Consider the following 27,500-nt stretch of genomic DNA (forward strand, 5'->3'; position numbering starts at 1 on the left):
TTTTTTTTGTTTTTAATAATAATCTTTAAATAGTATACGTATTTCTATACAAATACGTACTTAACAAAAATAAAATAACTTTATTATTAAAAATGTTGATATTGATAAATCCATAATAAATTTGATAAAGCTCTCACATCCACAATATCATTTATTACAAATTTCATCATTTATAATATGGCCAATTAAATATTCATATATATATATATATATATATATATATATATATATATATATATTATATTAAATAATAAATTATAAATATATATATATATACATGTATATATATATATATATATTAAATAATAAATTGCTTACCGTCCAACGAAACGCAATGTCTCCAGACGAAAATACGCATCTTTATAGATCCACGAAAGACTTCTCGTTTTAGGCTGGATCACTCGTCATTTATATATCACACATGACGTACCAATTGAATTTCGAACAAAAAATCTTTTTTTATCATAGAACAATCAAACAACCAAAGAACGAAAGAAAAGAAAAGAACAAAGAAAAAAAAAAAGCAATGAGAATTACCAATCCAACTCGTAAAGAGTCTCCTTCTAATCTCAAATTTGCTCAAAATGTGTCATCTGACATGAAACGCGAATTATCCTTCGAAATCGTTTACAATGCATTCGATTAATATACTCTCTCTCTCTCTCTCTTTCTCTATCTTTCACGCGCCCGCGCCCGCGCGTACACTCAAAGGTCAGAGGTCGCCGTTTAACGGCGCGAACGTTTTCGTGAATTTTCCCAAATTTTTGTTTTTATATACATGTATATATATATATATATATATATATATATATATATAATTAATTAAATTCGAATAAATAATTATACTGTAACAGTTATTACTGATGTAATCATTTCTTTTCCAAATGTGAAGAGAAATTGAGAGGATCCAGACATTTTTTTCTTTTTGTCTCTCCTCGTCTTCAAAGGAAATTTTTTCTCGAGTAGCTTTTTCCTTTTTTCTCTCTCTCTTTTCTTTTTTTTTTTTTTTTTCTTTTTGATATAAATTTGAAGGGCACACTAAACAGAGTCAGAGTCAGAGTCAGAGACGGAGTGACAGTGAGAGAGAGAGAGAGAGAGAGAGAGAGAGAGAGAGAGAGAGAGAGAGTAAGAGATAGATAGAGAGACAGAGAGAGTGAGAGAGAGAGAGAGAACGAATGAGAGAGAAAGAGAGAGAGAGAAAGAAAGAGAGAGAGATGATGCACGATAGAACGATACAACGTTACTGTTCTCGCGAGGATCGGCCACTCAGGGTGGGACGCAGTCTCACGAGCACAAGCAGCTTTGCTGCTGCTGGTGCTGCTTGCTGGTGGTGCACACACCCGGGGTCATGAGGGCCAAGAGAAGAAGAGGGAGAAGAAGGGGGAGAAACGGGGCCATGCAACCTGCGCGCAAGCGCTTCCTCCAATATTCGGATCAGATCTTGAAGCAGGGTGTAGCTGCTGTTGCTGTTGTTGCTGTTGCCATTGCTGCTGTTGCTGTTGCTGCTACTATGAACTTTGACCGTACATTTCTTCTTATCTTCATCAAACATCAAACGTCTTCTCTCGAAGAAGACAAAGATCTTGTCAATCTTCTCTTTTTTGATCGTTATTCTTTTTCTTTTCTATTCTTTCTTTCTTTCTTTTCGTTTTTTTTCTTTTCTTTTTTTTTTTTTTTTTTATATATATATATATATATATATATATTTCTTTCTTCTTTTTCTTCTTCTTCTTCTTCCTTTTCTTCTTTATATGTTTCGAGTATCGACAGTAGTAAAACATTAAATGTTTTGTACGTTTTACGATCAACGCCTTTTTAAATGTTATCACTTTTCAAAAATGAATTAAATCGTTCAGAGGAAAAAAAGTTGATATTTCAATGCTTTGAAAAATCATATGAAAGAGAAATTCAAGTTGGTTTTGTTTCTCCTTTCTTTTTTTTCGTTTTTTTTTTTTTTTTTTTTTTTTTTTTTAGCTCCATCTCAGATCGATATTATATGAATTAATTATTCCTATGATTGCTCTAATGATATTCCTGATATAATGAGATAATGCAACGATTAGGATAGATTAATGTTTGTTTCTTTATCTCGAATCTTACTTCGTAAGATGACATTTGTTTTTATTTTTAATATTAGCTTAATACGATTAATAATCGTACTAATACAAATCATGCTATAACATTCGGCCCTACGTAAGTTTTAATTAAAAACAAACGAGACATCGGATTATTTAAAAGATTAGTCCTTGAATTCTGCTACGAAAATTTACTTGGGGGAAAAAAAAAAGAAAAAAAAAAAAAACCGGAAAAACAGAAAAAAGAAGAAAAAACCTAGAATGAGTAAATGTGTTTAGAAAGAAACGAAAAAGAGAGAAAAAAAAAGAGATATTTAACAGATTTGAGGTTGCAAGCGATAAGAAGTGAGAAAAAAAGAAAATAAATAAAAGAAAAAGGAAAAAAGAAAAGTTAAAGAACGAAATCCCATTGATCTATTCTTACTGATAGAAAACGAAATACCTAACACAGTCCTTGAACGGATCCAATGCAACCCTTTGCACTATGGCAAAGTCGAAACATTAGAGGGTGGACTAAAGGATTGTTGGTGGGTGGTGGTAGTGGCGAGAAAGAGGATTTAAAGTCTGTGCACATTGATATGAACTAGAATGGGAGATAGAAGAAAAGTTCTATGAGAAAAGAACAAGAAGCTTAAGAAAAGAATAGCACAAGTGGCTCAGTTCGACAAACTGTTATGTACAGGTTAGGGCCAAAAGTTTCTAGGTGGGCCAAAAGTTCCTAAGTGATTTTAAAAATCAATTACTCTTTATCGAGACTTTTTTAATCTCGTATAGTTCAACCTTACAATTTTACAAACTGCCCTTGCAGTTTTACAATATGAAAAGAGAAATAAAAAAAAAAAGAAAAAAAAAAAGAAAAAGAAAGATTAAACGGAAAACGTCTGGAGAAAAGAGTAATTGATTTTTAATATCATTTTAGGAACTTTTGGTCCATTTAAGGAACTTTCGGCTCAATCTTCTTTAACTTCTTTTTATTTATATCGAATTATTTGAGCGTGTTTCATATTCCGCACAAATTGGATGAACAATAATATGCAAAAGTGATTTTTAGATATTATTAAATAAAAAGAGAGAGAGAGAGAGAGAGAGAGAGAGAGAGTGAGAGAGAGAGTTTATATAGAGTTGGAGGAAAATGGTCGATAGATAAGAGAGTTCGTCTGGCGCATCATGGGTGGGTCAACGTACAAAATGCATTCTCGATCGACATTTTAAACTTCTTTCTTCTCATAATAATTTATATGATAATTAATATAAAATTAGTAAAATTCTGGAATTAGCAAATATGTACATACTAACGACGAATTTCAAATATTATCTTTTACAATTATCCAACAATCATAATTACTATTGTGAATATAAATAAAAAATCTTTCTTTATAAACTTGTCATTGTGCAAAATGAAAAAAGTAATTTTATTTTCGATATTTCTACTTTTATATGAATGAATGAATGAATGAATAAATAAATAAATAAATAAATAAATAAATAAATAAATAAATGATCCATTCGTCGTCAGGATTATAAACGATTATTATTTGTAATTGAATTTAAAGGAATATTTAAAAAATTTAATAGGAAATATGGAAATTATTGTTTCTCTCGTTCTGCTCTTAAAAAAAAAAAAATAAATAAATAAATAAATAAATAAAAGAGAAAAGAAGAAAAAAAAATGAATGAATGAATTATTGTTTCGCATTGGATTGGATTGGATTTGATGATGGATATTTAAAAGATTTTAAGCAAAATATTGAGAATAATTTTGTTTGTTTATTTGTTTGTTTGTTTGTTTGTTTGTTGGCAAATTTCTTACCTTCTCTACCAAACTTGCGTTTTTTCTTTCCGGCACCACCGGCGGACGAGCTCTTGCTCGAGCTCTTGTCCTTGCTCTTCCAACGTATCAGCATCTCTCGTAGCCGCTTCAGCGTTTCGAACTCACGTCATCGGCCTTGAAAAGCGACGCGCTGAGAGAGAGAGAGAGAGAGAGGTCGCGACTAACACCGACGTAACTTTGGTCGTAACTTTCGATGATGGGAGAAATGGAATAACAGAGAACGCGTGATCATCGAAAAAAAAAAAAGAGAAGAAACATGGGAAAGATGAAGAAGGGAAAAAAAAACGAACACGACAAACCTCTTCGATCCAAGGGATTTTCACTTGAAACACATGATGATACCCATAAACGAAGTGTATTGACTATTGGACGTTTAATTTTGTTGATTTAATAATGAAACAATTTTAAATTCGATCCCGTTATTGTTATTAATTTACTATTATTGTTTGTTATCAATTGTAATTGTTGATTAATTTTATCGAAGAAAAATAAAAGATAAATATTAGAAGGATTAGGCCATTACGAGGAAGAAGAAGAAAAGCTTCAGGGCGCCCATGTCGGCATCGCCATCTTTCGTTTTTCTCGGAAAATGCAGGAAACCCTAGCCAGTGGGTCATAAGAACGAATTGATCACTATAGTAATTATCCACCCGATTAAACTGTATATATACATACATATATATGTATGTATATATATATATATATATGTATATATAAGTATGTATATATATATATATATATATATATGTATAAGATATTTTTCGAATAAAATAATATCTAAGGTGATATGTATGTATGTGTATATATATATATATATATATATATATATATATTAAAATATATATATGTATAGTAAAATTGTTACTTTCGATACATTTTTTTTGTTTTTTTTTTTTGTCGTTAATCATCACGTTAACCTCCTTTCTTCTTTTCACTATCGTTGGCCTTTCCTTCCTTTGAGAATTCCTTGCGATGACTACGCGTTTCTTCCATTTAAAGTGCAACGACCGCGCGAAAGTGCACGAAGGTCAACCTACTAACTTGAAGTATGTGTGTACATAAAAATAATTGAAGTTAAAGTGAGGAAAATTTTGAGACATTTTTCATAATTTTTCTCTTCTCTTTAATGGAGGCTTGAATATGTCAGAGAGAGAAAGAAAAAGAGAGAGAGAGAGAGAGAGAGAGAAAGAGAGAGAGAGAAAGAGAGAAGGAAAGAAAAATAGAGATGAAGAAAGACAGAGAAATTAATTATTTCAGAATAAAAATATATATGGAATTGTTTTGTTAAACATTTTGAAAAATTAAGGGAACTTAAGGAAGGAGGAAGAATTGAACGAATCTCGATATTATTAAAATGTAAACTCTTGAAGCGTAAAAATGGAGAATTTTCTTTATTAATAAAAGAAATGTTTTTCCTTTACGAGATACTCGATTTGTCTTTTATCTTAACGATATTTGATAAAACGGAAGAGAATTATTAGAAGAAATCTCGAAAGGGAAATAATTGATTGTTAATGTGCAATTTAAACAAAACAAATCGACGATTTTGTTTTTCTTTCTTTCGCGCACAAAAATTTTTCCTTTCTTTCGAAATTCGATTCGTCTCGTAAAACTTCGAAAGGAGTTATCAATCAATGTAAAAAAAAAAAAAAGAAAAAGGAAAAAAAAGAAAAAAAACTAAATAAATCAAATAAAATGAACAGAAAGAACGCGACAAGCAAAATAAAAATTGTCTATCATTTTTCACAATGATCGTCTTCTTCGTGATTCTAATCAATCTCGATGAAAGATGCACGAAGAGATTGAATATCGAAAAAAAAAGAGCACAGAAACGATTAGAACAAAATGAAGCTGATCTCGAAACTTATCGATCGCACAGGTGCACGGTACAATAAAAGCTCCTCGAACAGATTGTTGATTCGTAGAAAGAAAAAAAAAAAGGAAGAAAAAAGAGAAAAAAAAGAAAAAAAATTAGAGAAAGAAAAAACCAACGATAATTTAACACATTAATCCATTTCCTTCGAGATTCAATCTGTGTCCTCGAAAAAAGGACATAAACGTAAATTGATGGAAGATAGCGAATGAAAAACGAATGGGCAATTGCGAGGAGCAATAAAATACCGTCATCGTTCAAAAATAGAATGGGAACACATTTCTAAAATGTTTCGATTGCACCGTATCAAAAACTAACACAAAAACGAACAATAAATACAACCGAATCATTTCGTCATTTCATTATTTCGAGTATTCGGAATAGAACATTTGTGATAACTCAAGGATATAGCGGGATGACAAAAAAAAAAAAAAAAGAAAAAAAAAACAAAAAAGAAAAAGAAGAGAAAAATAAAAAAAGTATCAAAGGGAATAGAACGGAACAACAAATCACAAATCTCGAATGTTATATCTATCGCACGATAGAAAAACTAACATTATTTCTACGACCATTGGGAATTATTATTTCACACGGGACAAAAAGATCTCATTTAAGATAGTCTTGTTAAAATCTCGATTCACCTTTTAAAAGATACATAAAAATATATACAATCACGCACACACGCACACACGTACGCACAGAGTGTGAGAAAGAGAGAGAGAGAGAGAGAGAGAGAGAGAGAGAGAGAGAGGGAGAGAGAGAGAGAGAGAGAGAGAGAGTTCTTTGACTTGAGCAAGATTTATCTCGGACGTCGAGGGAGGTCGAGTCCGAGGCACTCGCGTGCGTCAGGGGCGCGCGCCGTTAACATGAGAGAGAGAGAGAGAGAGAGAGAGAGAGAGAGACCAAATCAAACGAAAGAAAAAGAGAGAGAGAGAGAGGGCGCGTGGGAGCGCCGAGACGAGAACAACTTCGTCGAAGTCGAAGGTCGCGATCGATCCTCAAAACTCTAAAAGAGACGGTTTTGATGGTTGGTCGGTTACTAGTTGGTTGGTCGATTGTGGTCGTGCGTGGGGTTGTGTGTGGCAAAGATTAGAAAAAGATAAAGAAACGAAACGGAAAACTAAATCAAACTGGAAGAAATGTATGTATATACATATATATATATATCTCAATGTGTGTGTATATATATATATATGTATATATGTATATATACACACACACACACACACACATATATATATATATATATATATGAGTAAAAGCGTAAAAGAGTAAGCGCGTAAAATATTGTAAAGTAGTGTGCGAGCTTAAACGCGAGAGCACCAAAAGCAGAGAGAGAACAACACCGGTGCAGTCAACAGCGCACCGAGACGCACTAGCAAGAGATCTCACCGAATCCCGGCTCGAGCCGCCTCTCCCTTCGTGTGACGTCACGGGAACCAACCAAGCCGGGGGATCGATGCCGAACGCGAACCACCTCCGCCCCAAACTGTACGTCCTCCCAAAGCGGCGTTAGCGCCGCTACTGACTACACGGAAAACATTCGACTTTTATTATCCTAAAACTTTATTTCTACGATTTTTTTTTCTTTTTTTTCTTTTTTTTTTTTTCCCCTCTATATTCATTCACAAATATCGAGATGTTTTTTTTTTTTTCTTTTGATTTTGGTACGTTATCGGAAAGATTAGAAACGTGATCATGGTTTCGACGAGAGAGATGTTTTTTTTCTATTTCTTTTCTTTTTTTTTTTTTTTTTTTTTTTTTTTTTTTTTGTTCCATTCAAGGGTTTCAACACTTTCTCACTTTTGTTTCGAGAGAATTGATTTATAGATTTTTAGAGAAGAAGATTCTAGATAATTGTTAGATTTATCCTGTTTTCTTTTATTTATTTATATTTTTTTTTTTTTTTTTCCTTTTTTTTCTATATTTTTTAAGGAGTGAAAAATACCTCCGAGATTAATTTTTGAGAAATAAAAATAGAGAGAGAGAGAGAGAGAGAGAGAGAGAGAGAGAGAGAGATTAGAAATGCGTGTAAAAGGACGACGAACTTAAGATGCTTAGAAAGGTCAAGGCGCCGCTGGACCAAATGATAAGTCTCTCCACCTGTCGGCAAATCGACGACTCTATGTACTCTAAATGATTTGTTCGCTCTATCGGTATAGCCTTAGATCAAATAGTAGTCTATTGACACTTGTGTTAGTTATACAAAATTTACAATAATTTATTTAATATTTTTTAAGAAAAATTTTGATCTAGCATAATATCGAATTGTTACGAATTACTGATTTAGAAATTTCCATTGTTTTTATATTTATATTTATAACGCTGCGTACGCACGCAAATATTTTCTTTGCTGACAATTAATTTCAATACAGTTATAATATTTTTAATAATCATTGTCGAAATTTTTAATATTTCCTATTTAAATTGACTGTATTAAATATACAATATATTTTTTACTGAATTACTATATTAATGAGAAATAAAAGGATCGATTTTATCAGCAAAATCAAGATGGACATTTTTTTTGATATGTTCATTCGTGTTTACCATTGGAATTAACTTCGTCGGAAATTAAACGACGAGCGATGCCTGCGAATTTTTTTATTTACTTAAATAAAAAGAAAATAAAAAAATAAAAAAATAAAAAAATAAAAAAATAAAAAAAAAATAAAAAGAAAGAAAATACTTAATGGGAATGAAATCATAGATAGATAAAAAAAAAAAAAAGAAGTCATTAATTTCTGAAATATTCAAAATGAATCTGCAGAGAAAAAGTCTTTTTTTTTTGTTTTTTTTTCTTCTTCTTTTTTTTTTTTTTTTGTAAAATCTTACGAGTCTAGAAAGGAAGTGTATGAGATTGGACGTGAGTGAGAGATAGAGGTAAGAGATAAATAGAAAAAGAGAAAGAGTAAGAGAGATAGATAGAAAGAGAATTACATTTTTAACGTCCACGCTGTGCGAAAGGGCAAGCGACGAGGATTTTGCATGAGCAAACTTTGCGAAACGCTCTTTGAAACTGAAAGAACCAGGGAGGAATATATTATCCTCGATTCTCCTTTTCCATCTCTATCCCTCCCCTCCCCCTCCCCCTGTCGCCGCCGTCGCCTCTCTCTCTTCATCTTCCAGACACTTTCTTTCACCAACACCTTTCTTTTCCTTCTTCTTCTTCTTTTTCTTTTTCTTTTTTCTTACGTATACGTCTCTCAATAGTATAATTTCATTTGCCCCTATTATTCAAAGGATAAAAAATATGCCTTCAATGGTGGATCGTTACTAACGCGAGGACACTTACCGATCTATTCGGCAAAAAATAAAATAATTTTGTTTTAATAAAATAAAAAATCATGATTATGATGATGACGAAGATGATGATGATGATGATGATGATGATGATGATGATGATGATGATGATGATGATGATGAACAATGTCCTGGCAATAACCGATTGGTCTTTTAAACGGCCACGTAATAGCTCGTTGATCGTAAACTCTCCGTGAGTTGCACTACGTGCAAGGAGTTGCATCGAACGGAGATGGAAGGTCAATGACCTTAGTTGTGCCAGTCCAGTGAGAGAGACAGAGAAAGAGAGAAAGAGGGAGAGAGAGAGAGAGAGAGAGAGAGAAAGAGAGACGCTAATCCTAACCGGTCGTATATATGCATGTATATATGTACTTACATACGTGTTTCTTACTTTCTTACGTATACGTCTCTTTCTCTCTCTCTCTCTCTCTCTCTCTCTCTCTCTCTCTCTCTCTCTCTCTCTCTCTATCTATCTCTTGTCTTTCTTTAGAACAAACGTTACGTTTCTCAAATACGATCCTAGCGAGTTTTATTTCTAACGTGGGCTTCGATTTTTAATTTTTTTTAATTTTTTTTTAATTTTTATTTTCTGCCGATTCGATTTGTTTTTTCAGTTTTCTTTTTTTACCTCCGCTGTTTCGAAGATTTTTCTCCCTAGTAAAAAAAATATTCTCCTTCTTCCCGCCCTCACGCCACCTTCTTTTCCAAAATTAAGCCCAAATATATTTTCACTCGGAAATTTCTCTTATATTCGAACAATTTCTATTACGAAGGATAAAATTTGGAGATTTCATTCAGGGACAAAAGAGAAATTAAAGCGATCACCAAAATCGAATAGTTTTCGTCGAGAAGATAATATAAATTTATCGTTAATATCGCAAAGTTAATGATAACTAGATCAAGCCAGTGCATAAATTGCTAATACAATATATGACATAATTTTAAAATAATATATACATATACATATTTTATTGTAATTATTTGCTTGAGACTCACCGTCAGTCCTGGCAAATATCCGTTGAACCTCCCCGGCAGCTTCGCTTCCGCTTTCGCTCTCGCAAAGGGCAGGCCACTTCCTATAATTATTAGGAGGGACGTTCCATCTTTGTCCTTGACTGAGATTAGGTTCCTTTGGTAATGGTGGAAGTGGTCTATCGGCATCGTATTCTTGAGGGAGAGACTTTGAATCGTTTCGAGGTGTCCGTTGATAACCATAACTGGCTTCTAAGTTACGAGAACAAGAAGCAGTTGGATAACCAGTATATACGATATCCAAATTAGTATCACGAATGAATACGGAATCGGTATCGGAAACGCTGTCGTCACTTCTGTGCCTTCTCGTTGGTGGTTCGGAAGCCGTTCCATGTTTGGTCGGCCAATTACCATTGGATAATTCGGTACCAACATTTTGATTAGAAAAACTGACTCTTTTCGTACCGGTCGTCGAATATTCGACGGAATCGCTACTTACTAAACTTCCACGTTTGAATATAGGATGCGGTCGTATTTGTTTATTGGGATCGTTCGAATCGTTCTCATCGTCGTAATTATAAACTATACCACCGTCGGATTTATTGAGATTACGATTAACGCGTAAATGCGGCGAAGCACTCTTCGATCTTCTAGGGCTCAATCTGGAATGATCGTCAAGAGATTTAATTGGTATCTCTTGTCGATCACGTATCGCGTGCTGTTGAGGTCTGACTATTAGAATCGGTTGAGTCGAACCCTTTTGGCCGTGCATCAAGTTAGGTCTCAATGGATTATTCGTTTTCGCGGGACGTGTTTTTTCATTTGACCAATAAGATCGATCTATGTTGGTATCGGTTGGCGTTATTGTTGGCTGTTGACGTATGGCGGATCGACCAATCGGACGATTCGAAATTGTTCGCGATTCGAGCCTCGGCTCTTCCATTAAATTTCTTTCGTAAATTCGCCTTTGTTGTTCCTCGTCAAGTTTCTTCAATTGTTGCCAATAAACGGCTTCCCGAATCTCTGGAAGATTTATCTTGTGAGAAGTTTGTTGTTTGTCGCGGATTGCTTCGCTGCGTACCGATTCATTGTTAACAGGCAATCCAGTTTTTCTATGAGCTTCCAATGCTTTTTGTTGCCAATAAAAAGCTTCCAAATGTTGCATAGTTCGTCTTTTCGAAGGTGACGTTGAGGAGGACGAAGGCGACGCTATTGGATTGCAACAACTTTGATGAACGTTGGCCTCGTTAGGTATCGAGGAAGAATTTTCATTGACAAGAACACGTGGTCTTTGCCTATCCGAAATTGGTTCGCGTTGGAGAGAACCTTTGCTGGTATAAATTTTTTCTTGACTCGAGACAGACGTCGTACCGGACGAATCGTTAACGTTCCTTCTGCACAGGCTGGATTCCGTTCGTAAACGAGAACCAGCATAAATTGGTTCAGGTCTTTGAAGATTTTTCATCGTAGAACAGACCGACGAACCGGCCGACGACGATGCCGTTGGTATCATCGATAATGGTGGCAAACTATTGGCCGATCTATTTCCGTCGTTGTTCTCGCGATTACGTTGGCCTTGACTTTCCTTAATTTTAGAAAAAGCAATATCGTTGATCCTTTCGACGCGTTCCTTCGACACGTTAACCGGTGATTCTGGGCGTATACGTTGGATATTACCGAACGTTCTTCTATCGTAAATAATTTCTCTTTTAGGCGAAGCTATTAAAATTTGATCGCTCGGCTGAGCCTTCCTCGAGGCTCCTCTTGGCGACGACAAACACTTTTTACTCGCAATAGGAATTTTATTGCTCGTATTAACACCGTCATTATCGACCTTTCTATCGACGTTATTATCAGGATTATCTCTAAGCGGAGAAGGTGGTGTCTCGTCGTATACTCGTTCCTCGATCTCGTCCACGTAATCGGGATTCTTCATAGACCGTGGATTCTCGTTCGCATAAATCCCTTCGGTTTGTGTACTTGGCGAAGTTCTAGCGCTTGTTCTCGGTGAATTCAAATAATATTCACCGCTTTTCGAACTGGACGGCGAGAATTCGCTCTTCTGACTGGAATTAGGTGTACAACAGGAATCGGCATAATCGCCTGACTTTTGGCTGGATCCAGGTGACGAATATTTCCCGATTCTATCGTGACTACCGGTGGTATCGATGATAACCGCTGTTACGGATTGTCTCGCGACTTCGTTTTCATAATTTTCCACGCGCGACTCCCTCTCCTCTTCCTCTTCTTCCTCCTCCTCCTCCACTTCCTCCTCCTCCTCCTGCTGCTGCTGCTGCTGCTGCCGCTGCTGCTGCTGCTGCTGCTGCTGCTGCTGCTGCTGTTGCCTCTCGTAATTCTCATAATTGGATAATTCTATTCTGGAACGTGGTATAGCCGGTAAAGGTCTATCCATCGGTCTTACCGATCTTGATTTAGAAAAATATCTTTCAGTGGGTGGTGCCGAGATCCTACCAGACGGTCCGTGATTCCTTTGAAAGAACATTCGGCCACCACGATTTGCCGCCTCTTGAAGACTGTGCTTACGTTCCAATTGGCCACCTATCATTAATCTTCGATTGTCCAATTCCAATCCCGTCTTTATCTCAACGTCCTCCTCTAAATTTCTTTCCTCGTATTTTTCGTTCGACGATATTTTCCTATCGTACCATCTATCAACATCCTGTACGATCGAATTCGATGGCGCTACATCCGTACGATATTTCGATTGTTGTAAGATCTTCCTTCCGTCGTCGTTTTCGGAAAAATGATCGGGCGTACTCGTGATCAATCCTTGATCGGGAAACAATTCGCGTTTGATCTCGTCCAATCTTTCCTCGATTATTGAACCGTTCAAACTGTTATCCAACTTTACGTTTCTCTTTATATCCTCGTTCAAATTCATAGTGTCGGGGGATCTCGTGTAATTACCATTTTGTTGATAACGAGCGAAATGTCTCTCGTCCTGTTTCCTTCTCTCTTTTCGTTCCTTCTTCTTGTTGTTATAATCCTTTCTCGAGTCCTTCGGCGAAAAGAAACCCGGTAATAATCTCCTTAAGCCAGATTTCTTTTTCTGCTTTTCTTCCTTCTTCAATCTCGAAACACCAGGCTCCATCGTAAATTCTCTTATCAGTTTGGCGTATCCGTCCTCGATAGTTGTTGACTCTATCTTATTTTTCGTTTCGCTTGTCCCTTTGGATTCCCTTGGAATCGATCGATCGTTCAATTTCCTTTCCTCGTACGATCTATCGTCGGGGGATCGTTGATCGACACAAAAGTCCTTCGTGAGTTTCTTCTCTTCCTCGTCCAATCCAGAGTCCGAGCCAAGAGTACTGACTGTACTACCTTCCAAAAATTCAACGGACGGTCTTCTGGATGATATTACATGATCTTCTTCGAACTTCACATTAGACAATCTTATAGATCTTTCAACTACTATACTCTCCTGGGACGATACACTTCCGAATTCTTCGACGTAGGACGATTCCGATGACGACGAATCCAATCGATCCTCATTTGTAGATCTACATTGAAGAAATTCCCCCGACCATCTTTTCTCAATTTCGGTTACTTTTTTGCAATAACGCGATTTAGTTTCCAAATCCTTATCCTTTAAACGTTTCTCCTCTATCTCCAATCTATCGTCCAATCTTTGCCTTTCTAAAAAATCTAAATCGAATTTTATCTCGTTAAGGGTTTGACCCGTTTCGATTTCGAGCGACGATCTCGAAGGACGATTCGATAATTCTTCGTTATAACTCAATGCTGTGATAGCTTGTATCTGTGTGCCCAAATTATCTTGCAATATTTTGATCTTCGATCTACTTTCTTCCAAACGATCTAACGGGCTCTGATCGATCCTCTTTTTCTCGTCATTCGTAATAACATCCTTCTTAACTTCCTCCCTCTTTATCGGTATTCCTCGAAAATTTTCATCGGTCGCCTTCGAGTTCTTCTCTTTAATTAAAAAGTTTTTCGTGTCTAAACCTGCGACTAATAAATTGCCGATCGTCGTTGGACGTTTGATCAGTTTAATAGGTTTGATTTTTTCCTTGAAAGATGGAAACGATGGCTTCTCAAACACCAGACTATCCTTATTATTATTATTACTATTACTATTAGTCTTGTCGTTGCCGCTATTATTATTATTATTATTATTATTATTATTTATATTCCTTTTCTCGCCAGCTTCTTCTTCGATGAGCTTAACGACCTTTTTCTCTTTCTTTTGACCATACGATGAAGAATATACGAGGACGTTTTTTTCGATATTCGTTAATTTGTCCACCGTTTGAACTCGTAATTCTCTCAATGTCTTTTCTTCCTTCTTCTCGTTGATTAGATTACTTTTCTCTTTGTCCTTTTCTAAATTCTTCTCGTCGATTCGCTCGCTTCCTGGCTCCATTCTCGAATCGTATACTCGCTACCGTTTAGATACGCCTGCGAAAGTAAAAGGTATTAAGTAGTCCGACATTCTTACTGTCTCTTTTGCGTTCCAATCTTTCAAATATATTTATAGAGAGAAAGAGAGAGAGAGAGAGAGAGAGAGAGAGAGAGAAGGAGAAAGAGAAAGAGAGGAGATTAATAATTCATGTTTTGAATTATTTATTAATTATTAATGATCAATAATAATAATTACCAATTATTGCTTATTATTATCATTAATAAACTCCTATTTAATAATTTATCGTCTCTATGTCTATTATATTTGAAAATAATAATAATCGATTTTGTTATTTTTTAATTATTTACGTTTTGAAACTTTATTCCATTTCAAATACCTTTAGATAATTTTTATTATTTCCTTTTTGCTTATACGATATTTTCTTTCTTTTCACATTTATAATATTAAATTCTGAATTTCGATACAAAATAATATTTAAATCTCCCATCCGTAATTTTTAAAAGTATTATGATGTAATAAATGAAAAAGAAAATAATACAAATATAAAAAAAAAAAATAAAATAAAATAAAAGAATGCATTGAAATTCAGAATAATCAATTTCTAATCAAATTGTTAAAATCATAAGTCGAATATTTAGTTAAAAGTATTATGATGTAATAAATGGAAAAGAAAATAATACAAATATAAGAAAATAATATAAATATAAAAAAAAAAAAATAAAATAAAATAAAAGAATGTATTGAAATCCAGAATAATCAATTTCTAATCAAATTGTTAAAATCATAAATCGAATCCGATATTTAGTTAGAAGAGATCTAAATTTTCACAACCATTTACGCAGTAGAACGACGAACACAAACACACAAAGGAGTTTATAGATATCTCGAATTATTATGAATCATATTATAGAATCATCCGCGTTACACTTTTCGTTATATCGAGTACGTAAAAAGTAGTACTACTGACAATTTTACAAGTCCAACATTTAACGAGAATAATAATGAAATCTTATTTTTTTTTTTTCACTTAACAATTCACTATTATATATCCAACACTGATCATTTGCATCTGCACGTGCATTTTCTAATCGCAATATCGTAATTATTCAAAATATCACTGTGAGTAAATATCACGAGTCCGAATTACGAAATAAAATTGTATTATTTTGTAATATAAACTTTAGAACGATAAATGTGTGATTTTTTAAAATCAATTATTACACTTTTTCGAAAATATCTAATCGAAGCGAGACAAAGAATAACGAAATACGCAGACAAAAGCACGGACATGCTTAAATTTTCATTTAAATAAATCATAAAAATTAAAAATGAATTACTAAATCATTTTGAATATATTAAAATAATTATTAAAATTGGAAATATAAATTTGAAATCAAAAAAGAATATATACGTGCACGCACACATAATAATTTTGACATAAAAACGTCATAAAAATATCAAATAATTCTATCATAAATTTCATATGTATTATTTCTTAGAGGAAGCAGAAACAATAGTAATAATAATGATAATAATAATAATAAAAAAAAAAAGAAAAAAAAGAAAAAAAAAAAAGAAATGAAAAAAAAAACTAACAAAAGATAAAACGTTCTCTTTCACTTTCAACGTATCTCCGTTATCGTATCGAAGCAAACGAGAGTACTGAACATGATTACTCGCCACGAAACGCAATATTCCTCGTCGAAATCTATCCAAGGATATCGACTTACTACTTACTACGTACCTACGTACACGTACACACACACACACACACACACACACACACACACACACACACATATACGTACACATATACATAATATATATAAACATACATTACATTACATTATATTGCATGCATCATACATACATGGTTATATTATATATATATATATATATATATATATATATATATACTTGTTGAAATATCGTCGTAGAGAAGAAATGACGTAAATCACGTTACGACGTTTCACTCAAAGAATACTCTTTGTGTGATTTCTGTTGTGTAATACGTAAATATGTTATTGCATATTATTTTATATATATATATATATATATATATATATATATATATATGTATGTATGTATGTATGTATGCATGCACTCATATCACATAACAAAGATGCGAAATCAAAAATAATCCTTATCATTAACGATATAACTATATTTTTTTTTTTGTTCTCAAAACCATAACTAATAATTTTCGTTCACTTAACGATACATATATATATCACTTTAACGATACCATAGTTTTATTATTATTATTTTTTTTTCTCATTGTTTCCAACATAATTCAAGTACCCAATGCAATCCGGATTCTTCGATAAATCACTTGTCGCCTTAATTTTTCTTCTCGGTATTTACTGATAAATATATATGCATGCATATTGAAAAAAAAACATATAAAATAAAAAAAAAGATTGTATACAAACAATATCGTGCGTATTTATATTTCGAAAGGAAGATAATCCCGATTGAAATGAAAATGGACCAAACAATGGATAAAAAGAAAAAAAAAAGAATAAGCAGAAGAAGAATTATAAAAAAAAACATCGTGGTGCAACGACGATGTCTCTAAACCGACTGACTGCTGTGAGTAGTATGATCGCTACAATGTGGATATAGTGTGAAACAGTGAGAAAGAAAGAGAGAAAGAGAGAGAGAGAGAGAGAGAGAGAGAGAGAAAGATAATCAGATATATAGATAGATAGATAGATAGATACATACATAGATAGATAAATAGATAGATAGATAAAGACAGAGAAAGAGAGAGAAGGTGGGGCAAGCAACATATACATGCACGAGAAGTTGCGATCACGAGGAAGGACTGACAGAGAGTTCGCTTATCTCTTTCCCTCTCCCTTTACCCCTCTCCCACCCTCTCACTCTCTCTCTCTCTCTCTCTCTCTCTCTATCTGTCTATCTCTGCTTAGTCCGAGCAAAGTCTCTGAATCGTGAGGAAGGCTCGTTGGAAGAGTGCTAGCCCGATAACAGACGAGAAGTTACAGGTAACGCGTTATTTACCCATGACACATCGTACGATCGACGAGGATAACACACAGTGATTCTCAATTTTTTTTCTCTATTACTATTATTATTATTATTATTGTCATTGTTGTTATTGATGTCGTTTATGAAGTTCGATGATAGAACAGATAGAGAAGATCATCGATGATTGGAACGAAAATGTTCGATGTTTTTTTTTCCATTTCCTCCTTTTTGTCTCTTCCCCCCCCCCCCCCCCTCTCCACCGATTCGAATTAAGCGTGTAATCTCTTTTAGGTTTATTTAAGATTTGAATTAGATCGTAAAGTTGATGTAAAAAATGATCTATTACGAAAAAAAAAAAAAAAAAAAAAAAAAAAAAAAAAAAAAAAAAAATAGAAGACGAGAGGAATAAAAGATCGACGAGAATAAGTACATAATCCTCTATTTTATGTTTTCTTTTGTTTTGTTTATCGTTGTTATTATTATTATTATTATTATTATTATTATTATTATTATTATTATCATCATCATTATTATTATTATTATTATCGTTATTATTACTGACGTGGTTTTCTTTTCTTTTTTTTTTTTTTTTGGTAGACTGATTAGAAAATCTTTTTAATGTTAAAGTTCATCGATGATAAGGCGACATCAGGTATACGATAGAATGATTTTGGGACGAATGTGTTTTCTAGCTGTTTCATTGATTTTATTTGATTTTTTTCTTCGGCTCTTTTTTTCTTCTTTAATTAGATTAGCGTTTATTCGCTTAGAATGATTCGAATCAATTTGAAGATGATATAATATATACATATATAGAAAAAAAAAAAAAAAAAAAAAAAAAAAAAAAATTAGAAATCGATGAAAAATAAATTAGCGATCGTTGATTCTTAGAAACGATATTAATTCACATTATTATTATGTTGATTAGAAATCTTATTAATTAGATTATCATAATCGAATTGTGTTTTGTAATTGAAAAGATACAAAAATAAAAAGGTTTTATTACTTTTATATATCGGGCTATAAAACATATCGAAATAAAATTTATAATCGTTGAATTTAATGGTGTTAAATTTGGAAAAAAAAAAAAAAAAAAAAAAAAAGAAAAAATAGAACTATAATTTATAAGCAGGTATTCTCGTTTAGGCTTATCGTGAGAAAAAAAAAAATAGCGAGATAACAACGCGCGTTCACGTAGTTGGAAAGATAAAGATAACGATGCTCGTTCTTTCGATGAATCGTAACGACTGATTCAACCAACTCTAACACAGTTTCAACTTTCAAATATCTTTTTATTTTAGATCAAGAAGGAATGAATATAATACTCATCGAAATCAAATCAGTCGAAGTGAAAATGACGAATCGGGAGAGAGAGAAAGAGAGAGAAAAAGAGAAAGAGAGAAAGAGAGAAAGAGAGAAAGAGAGAGAGAGAGAGAGAGAGAGAGAGAGAGAGAGAAAGAAGATAAAGAAGTACTTTGTGTCGAGTTCTTTGAAAAAAATATTTATAAAATAAAGGTAACGTTTAAATTAATATAATATTTAATTAAATAAGTTCGCCTCGAGACAAATACGCATTGTCATATTTCTTTTTTTTTTTTTTTTTTTTTTTTTTTTTTTTTCAAATATCCAATTATCGAAGTTTAATTATCATTTGATAATAAAAAGAAAAATTATCGTCATTGGCAACACGATAATTTATCATCCATATTAATCAAAATAATTCTTATACTTTCAAAAACTAGATTTAAAAAAAAAAAAAAAAAGAAAAGAAAAAAAAAAAAGAAAAGAAAAGAACAATTGCCAAAGTGAATGGCGTAATAATTTTCTTCACGTATTTCTCTGACTTTGTTTCTACAAAGGACATTGCCTGTACTCGGAAGACTAATCAAATTAATAAAGAAAATTAGCCTACTAACTTATAGAAATCGAGTATATTAACGCACATACTCACAAATATTCATCTGTCTATTTCTAGAAAAAAAAAAAAAAAAAAAAAAAAGAAAAAAAAAAAAAAATCTAGGAAGTAGGAATATTCAACAGATATCGCAAAAGAGGTGAGAAGAAATGCAGGTAAAAAAGAAAGAGAAAGAAAGTTGCACAGGTAAGAAGCAAGCCTGGATAGCTTTGTGTTCTGGTCTTAACAAAAAAAAAAAAAAAAAAAAAAAAAAAAAAAAAAAAAAAAAAAAGAGAGAGAAAAGGAAAAAGAAAAAAGAAAAAAGGTTGTCGAATCTCTCTTTGGAAGAGGATCCTCAGAGAGAGAGAGAGAGAGAGAGAGAGAGAGAGGGTGGGAAAGGGGGAAGAGGTTTAAGGTTTACGGTTTCTTTTGGGGGACCAAGAAGGCTTCCTCCCAGTTACCATCTGCTCTATCTCGATCATTTTTCTTCCTTTGAAGATCTACGTTTCTTTGAAAATTCTAAGGGGGCAGGGGGATGGGGAGAAAAAAGAAATGTAAAAAAAAAAATGAAATACTTATTTTTCCGAAGATACATACATATATGTACGAAAAAAAAGCCAAAAAAAAAAAAAAAGAAAGAGTGGAAAAGAAAATTTATTTCCTCCTTCGTAAAACGATTTCTTCTTAGAACGATTATGATAACGATAGGGTATACAATAATGGGTTATAATAATCAAAAGGAAGAGAGAGAGAAAGAGAGAGAGAGGATGGTCGGATTCAAAGCAATGAACAGTTTATAACGAGGAATTTCCGGCTTCGAAAGCTTCGCCATGTTTAAATCGTACACATACACAAACACACACCTTTGAAATATATATGTATGTATGTACGTATATGTGTGTACTTATATATACATATATAATGTGTTTGTGTGTATGTGCGCTTGGTATAAGCAATACTAAATTATTTGACATTAAACAATTATTTTCTTTTATTTAATATAGCATAAATGATAGCATTATAAGTATACTGCAATAATTTTAAGTTATACTCGTACTAAATAATATTATACCAAGTATAGCTTGTATTTAAAATATATATATATATATATATATATATATATATATATATATATATATATAATAAAAAAAGAAAAGATCCCATTAAAAACGTAGAGGAAAAAAAAATCAAAATAAAATACGGACATTACAGGATAGAGAATTAATTGTGATATAAGAGGAATATTGTAATATTTGTATAAATGAAAAAAGAAAGAGAGAGGAAAAAAAAAAGAAAAGAAAAGCTATATGAAACGTATGTAAAAGAAGAAAAACAAAATGTTAAGAGAAAGAAAATAATTGAAGCTTAGAATGTGGTCTATCATCTTCTTCTTTTACTTCGATTCAAACTCGTGTGCATTTCCGCTCGAGGAAATCCCTGCTTGCTTATTTCGGTCCAGACTTAGGTAGACCCCTGTCTCCCTTTCCCCCTACACTCTTTTCAAAGAGAAAGAAAATTATTTCTGGCCGAGCAGAAGAAAGAAAGAGAGAGAGAGAGAGAGAGAGAGAGAGAGAAAGAGAAATAAAGATCTAACCTTCTCACTTCCCATCCACGTAAGATCCATTGGATCATTACATTTCGAAGTTAAACTTTCTAATAAAATTAATGGATCATTTCATTCGAATAATAAACAATCTATATAAAGCCTTAATTCAATGTATATTTAGAAATCAATTTTTCTTTCCTCGATCATTCAATTCTCTTGCTTTTTTTTTTCCTGTTGAAATACCTGACGAACAAAATACACACCGGGGAACGAAAAAAAAAAAAATATAAAGAAGAGGAAATTATTTGGAAGAGATAAAAAATGCATTACGCGTCTCGATGTAATCGAACGTTTTTTCCTGAAATAAAAGAGTTACCTAACGAACGTGAAATGGCGTAATAAATGCTGTAACCTCTTACGAATTTGGGATAATTGCAATCGAGTTTTTTTTTAATACAGTAATAATTATATTGTATCATGTGGAACGCTTTATACAATTAGAAAAAATATATTTTCGATTTTCCCACTTGGAGTATTTTTTACGAACACTTCGAATATCGATCGAATACAACTGTACATATATATATATATATATATATATATATATATATATATATATATATATATGTATGGATTGTATGGAGAAACTGGATGCTGACAGCTGTAAACTGGTTTCGAGAGAACTGTGCTATACACCAGTAGTAGAGAAGTAAGTAGACGGTTCGAGAGAGAAAAAGAGAGAGAGAGAGAGAGAGAGAGAGAGAGAGAACAAAGCGACCTGAACGAGAGAGAGAGAGAGAGAAAGATAAAAAGTCTTACCTCTCACCATAATCGTTTCTTTTGAGAAAAATATCAATCGATGTTCTTCGACATAACTGTATCAAACTTTACCATCGTTTTTTAGATCAATTCGAACAATCTCGATTTAACAATGAAACTAACTTTAGAAAATTCCCCGAGGTGTTCTTCTTTCCTTATCTGTGTTTCGTGTTTAACCTCGATTTTATTCAATACAGTACAATGAAATATAGCAGCTAATGAAAGGGACAAAGGGCAGCAGAGAAACTCTTTATCTTTCTCTCTCTCTCTCTCTCTCTCTCTCTCTCTCTCTCTCTCTCTCTCTCTCTCTCTCTTTCTCTCTTTTCCCCTTTATTCTTTAGTAATGTTTCAAGAAGTGCATCCAAACTTACTCGAAAGATTTATCTCATTAGTTTACCTATCAATTCGATTTGAATTACCCGCCTGATTTTACCAGATATGTATAACGAAAAAAATAAATAAATAAATAAATAAATAAAAAACAAAAAACAAAATGGACTCCACTCGATCGTCCCTTTTCACCCACGAAAAAACTCTTTCATTATCCTCGATCGAATGTAACGTCTTAAATCATTTTTTAATTTAATTTTTTCAAACGATTTTCGACGACATTAAAGAGATCGACGTTAATAACATGCGTCTTAAGAAAATAATAATAGTAATAATAAAAAAAAAAAAAACAAAAAAAAAAAAAAAAGAGAAACAGAAAAAAGGAAGAAAAAGAAGAAGAATTTAAGAAAAGTAAAAGACAGAAAATTTGAACTCACCATTGTTTGGATTTCGAGAGAAAACGAAGTTGGGAAGAAGAAGAAGAAAGAAGGATGTTTTTTCCTTTTCGTTCGTTTTTCTTTTGAAACACAAAAAAACAAGACAAAACGAAGTACGCTCGCGAGAAAATTCGATAAAAAGAAAGACACACGACGCACAAAAATTCAAACACCTCGTCGTTTTTTTAGATATTCTCTCTCTCTCTCTTTCTCTCTCTCTCTCCCCCTCTCGTTCGAACGCACGCGCGCACGAGAGAGAAAGAGAGGGAGGATAAGTTTTTTTTTCTTTTTCACTAATAAGAACGAACTAGCGTCGCGGCGCGAAGACGACGCAACAAGTGACAGCTCGGCTCGGCTCCGCTCGGCGCCGCGCCGCGCCGCTCTAGACGCCATTAACTCGTGGCTCCCTCCTCGGAGTTCCTTCGAACTAATCGATTTCGCTTTCCAACCCTCCTCCCCCCCCCTCCCTTTCACTACAAGCGTAACTACTAATTCTTTTTTCTTTTTTTATATATTCTTTTACTTTTCTTTTCCTTTTCTTTTCCTTTCTTTTTTCTTTTCCTATTCTTTTTCTTTCTTTTTCTTACCTCGTTCTACGCGTTCGATTATTTCCTTCCGTTGAGATATTTCTGATTTGTACGAACTTCAATCGAACGTAACGAAGTTTTTTTTTTGTTCTTTATCGTATCGTAAGGTTCATGTAAATAGCGATCTTACGTCCGTCTTTTTTCTTCTTGTCGTTTTATTTCTCTTTATCTTCCTTTTTTTTTCTCTTTTTCTCCTTTTTTTCCTCGATGAAAGTCCGAACGATCGTTAATCGTTTTTTGAAAAACGAACGGATATCTCTTCGATCAGTAAGCGCGAATTGTACGAATCGCAACGATCTCTGGCGGTCGAAAGTTTCCATTTGGTTGGTAAAGAAGTTTGTTGATAAAAAAGACGCGCGATGTCGCCACCGGTAATGTTTTCGATCTATCGACTTTTTTATTTATTTATTTATTTATTTATTTTTATATGAAAATTCTCCGCGTCTTTTTAACGTCTATTATATTTTACTTTTTTCCTCTTTAATCTTTATCCAGATGAAAATTTTTAACGGTATTCAGCTCTGATAAATTTTCTATTCTTAATTAAATGATGGATGATTTATAAATTGTATGAAGGTGTTTATGAATATAAAGATTTGTAAAATTTAATAAATAGTCGATTGTCATATAAACATTCTAATCATTGGTATTTCACAATTTACCAATTTTATTTCTCAAAATTTTTCTATACATACAGAGATACATAGATATTTTTGTAATATCTAAAACAAAACTATGATAGCGCGAGTCATGAAAATCTTTCTTTTTATTACTTAAAAAAAAATAAATTCACGAAAAAGATCGACGAAGGACGAAGAATGGTAAGAAAAAAGAAAGAAAGGAAGAAAAACAAAACATGAACGATACCGTTCGAGGTCAACAAAAGAAAAAAAAAGAAATAAGAGAGAGGGAGAAAGAGAGAGAAAAAGAAGCGGCACAAGTTCAGATTTCTCGGCGTTAGAATCTAAATTAGAAAATCAATTATATATACATACACGATCGTCACGTTCGATTCGCTTCGCATCGCATAGCATTTACTTCTTTCAAATGTCCGACGAATCATCGAGCATGACTACTCATATACCCCATTAAAATGTTCCGATATATACGAAAGTGAGGACAGAAATTGGACGGCAAATTTCTTCACTCTGGAATAACGTCATGGCAAAAGGAAACGAAAGAAGAGCGAGTATGTTGTCCATTCGACGAGACGAAAAGGGACGAAAGAAAGGTGGTGGTGGTGGTGATGGTGGTAGTGGTGGGAGGAGGAATCGTGGATTGTAGAAGGGGCTTTGGGGGAAAGGGAGGAAGGGGTCAGGGGGTGAGGGGTGAAGGGTGATACTGGCGAGGGGGGTCTTGCGGAGGGAGGGTTCAGGCCGACATTCTCGTCTACGTCGAGACACTGGTTCGCAACTTTACTTTCACTGTTTATGCACGTTTCTCGACGACAACGAATCCGATGGATTTGTGGTGCGTGATGCGAGAAACAATTTAGATCGTAAATCTTCTTATAAATCAAGAATTAATTTTCATAAAATTATTTTAAAATTTTTTAATAATGCCGCCTGTAACCGTTTTCTTATTTCACAATCATCACGTAATATCGTCGAATCGGAGATATTAGAGATATAAGAAACAAAAAAAAAAGGAGAGAGAAAGAGAGACAGAGAGAGAGAGAGAGAGATAGAAAAAAAATAGTAATTCGTGTAAATGTCTATTTAAATTAAAAGCAAAAGAGAAAATCCAAAAGATGAAATTTTGTAACAAATATTATTTTACAATAATACGTACGTGTAAAAATAAACACGAGACGTGAAGATTCTTGTCCCTTGTTAAAAATAAAAATAAAAAAAGAAAAAAAAAAAAAAAAAGAAGAAGAAGCAGGAGAAAAAAACACAAAGACAAAAAGAAAAGACAAATTTTTTTGCGTTAAAAACAAAAAAAAAACGATCACGAATATGTTCTTTCGTTCGTTTAATCGTTTTCATTGTTTAAATCGATCTAAGTAGAAACTATTTATAAAATATGACAATTAAACGCTTCAAATACATAGATACGTACGTAGGTATCTACGTAATGCCGGATGTAACCCGTCGAAGTCCTTCGAATATGCGAATAAGGTTCTTCGTATATACGTTCGAACAGCACTCACACATACGTTCAACAAAAGGAATCGAATAAAATTAAGCAGATAGAAGAGAATTCGTATGGGATGAATGATCCATATAAATAAAAAGAAAATTTTTCTTTTGTATTTCTTTGAAAAAAAAAAAAAAAAGAAGAAAAAAAAAAAAGAAAGAAAAAAACAAACAAAAAAAAAAAGGAAGAAAAAAGTAAGAAAGAAAGAAAGAAAGAAAGAAATATCAAAAGGATACTTTATGGATAAGAAGTTATTCAGGATTTTGTCGGGTGACAGAGAAACATTTCCAGGATGATGATGGCACGTATTTAAAGTGTCTGTGTTAATGTACGCACGTATACGTGTCTATGTACGTTTGTGTTTGTGATTTTGTAGGGAGCGCGGGGAGAGGGGTGGGGGTTAATCAGAAGGATGGAACAAAGTTAGCAGCAAGTAACAAACTCGTTGGCTAGCGCGTGGGAAGGATACGATCAAGTCACACGTACGAGATACGTGGATGGGATTCGGCACGAGTTGTTCTCTTGGCAGAGTGAGAGTGCCATATATATAGAGAGAAGGGGAAACTCGACTCGGCACTCTAAAGCACACAGCCTCCGCGATTGCAGTGGTGTGCTTGCTTTCGTTTTCTCTTATATATATATATACATATATATATATATATATATATATAAATATATATACACACCTATATATATATATATATATATAGAGAGAGAGAAAGAGAAAGAAAAAGAGAGAGAGATAAAGAGATTACTCTTGTTGCTATTTATTATTATTATTATTATTATTGTTGTTGTTGTTGCTGTTGTTGTTGTTGTTGTCGTCGTCGTCGTCGTTGTTATCGCTGTTGTTGTTGTTGTTGCAGTTGCTGTTGTTGTTATTGTTATTGTTGTTATTGTTACTGTTGTTACGTCCTTTCTACGCGTTTGGTGCCAAAACGTTTTCGGATCGGTTTGTTAATCGTCGTTGTAAAAAAGAGAAAACATCGGGGAGAATCGACGTCGGGGACGTTTGACTTTCTTTTTTTTTTTTTTTTTCGTTAAATCTTCTTCTTCTTCTTCTTCTTCTATTTTTTTTTTTTCTTTTTTTATATTTTCCAATTGCATATCTCTCAAATCTCCTTTTTTTTCTCTTTTCCGAAACAACACGCATTTTTTTTCCGATCGGTTTACCAGGAACGAAGGGACGAAGCGATCTTCCGACACCATGAAACTTACGCTCTTCACGTGAGTACAATATTATCCCTTCCTCCTACGTAATCCTCCTCTCCTCCCACCCTCAGCGCCCCTTCTATCGTCATATCCAACCATCCGTACTCTACTACTCTTCCTCCCCTACTCCATTTTATACCGATTTCCTTCTCTATCTTTTTCCTCATTTATTTTCTTTTTCTTTTTCTCTTTTCGCTCTCATAATTATTTTCTCTTACAACGACTCGTTCGCATGAGTCCGATAACACCTCGGAATATTTCTTATTTTCTTCTTTTCTTTTTTTCTTTTTTTATCTTACCGATATTATCAAACCCACGATTTAACGATTAATTTGTAAGAATAAAAAAGTTGGGAGATTAATGGTATTTAATATCTATTTCTTTTAATCAAGGCCATTTAATACGCATATAACGAATGGGTGCATTGCTTGTCGATAACTAATAACATTCTCACGTTAGAACGCACGGTTGTCTATTTCCTTTGACTTTCCATTATGGTTATGGTAATTACTGGATTCGACTTGGCCACCGTTACGAGACACGGGGAAACACGCGAAGGAAATTGTATCTAAGGTAAAAGGCCCGCTGAAAGCCCGCGTTCAGATCTCTCCATCCTTGCGTAAATGCGATTATATGCATTTACGTATGTACGTACGTATGTTATGTTTTTTCTCTTTCTATCTCTCTCCTGTGCGAGATCGTAAATAGAAAAGGAAGGAAGAAAGAAAGAAAGAAAGAAAGAAAGAAAAAAGAAATAAAATAAAAGAAAGAAAGAAAGAAGAGAAAAAAACTTACAACATATCGATTTAAAAAAAAATAAATAACAGTGACTGGACTTGACGAACAAGAACGTATCTCGAAAATACGCGCGAACGAACGACGTGTGCGCTCTCTTTCTTGAAAAAAAAAAAAAAAAAAAAAAAAAGAAAGAAAGAAAGAAAGAAAGAAAGAAAGAAAGAAAAAAAGGAAAAAAATGAAAGAAACTTTCGATTTCTCGACAGAGGGAAAGAGAGAGAGAGAGAGAGAGAGAGAGAGAGAGATTTATATCGAAGAAAAGTTTATGGAAATGTCACCTCGTTTACCGTTGTT

At 33.3% G+C, this 27,500-nt stretch overlaps 2 protein-coding genes across 30 annotated transcripts in view; one reads left to right on the top strand and one right to left on the bottom strand.

Annotated features, from left to right (window-relative positions):
- Positions 1–22,843, bottom strand: part of LOC124954800 — a 109,518-nt gene extending 86,675 nt beyond the window's left edge. For 14 of the 29 annotated variants that reach the window (XM_047508270.1, XM_047508266.1, XM_047508274.1 and 11 more), the window contains exons 1-2: positions 22,474–22,838; positions 10,079–14,491 (exon numbers count right to left, since the gene is read on the bottom strand). In XM_047508270.1, coding sequence (XP_047364226.1) covers positions 10,079–14,456 — 4,378 coding nt within the window. In that variant the 5' untranslated portion in view covers positions 14,457–14,491; positions 22,474–22,838. Of the gene's footprint in view, positions 1–10,078; positions 14,492–14,690; positions 14,711–16,052; positions 16,133–16,701; positions 17,030–22,473 lie in introns of those variants that run through there. The other 15 variants (XM_047508283.1, XM_047508280.1, XM_047508279.1 and 12 more) reach the window with 7 other exon arrangements.
- Positions 22,844–25,988: 3,145 nt separating this feature from the next.
- The window catches only part of LOC124954658, a 6,623-nt gene continuing 5,111 nt past the window's right edge, over positions 25,989–27,500 (top strand). The window contains exon 1 of the mRNA XM_047507899.1: positions 25,989–26,426. Coding sequence (XP_047363855.1) covers positions 26,407–26,426 — 20 coding nt within the window. The 5' untranslated portion in view covers positions 25,989–26,406. The remainder of the gene's footprint in view (positions 26,427–27,500) is intronic.

This window comes from Vespa velutina, chromosome 16 (assembly GCF_912470025.1).
Source record: "Vespa velutina chromosome 16, iVesVel2.1, whole genome shotgun sequence".
Lineage (NCBI taxonomy): Eukaryota > Metazoa > Arthropoda > Insecta > Hymenoptera > Vespidae > Vespa > Vespa velutina.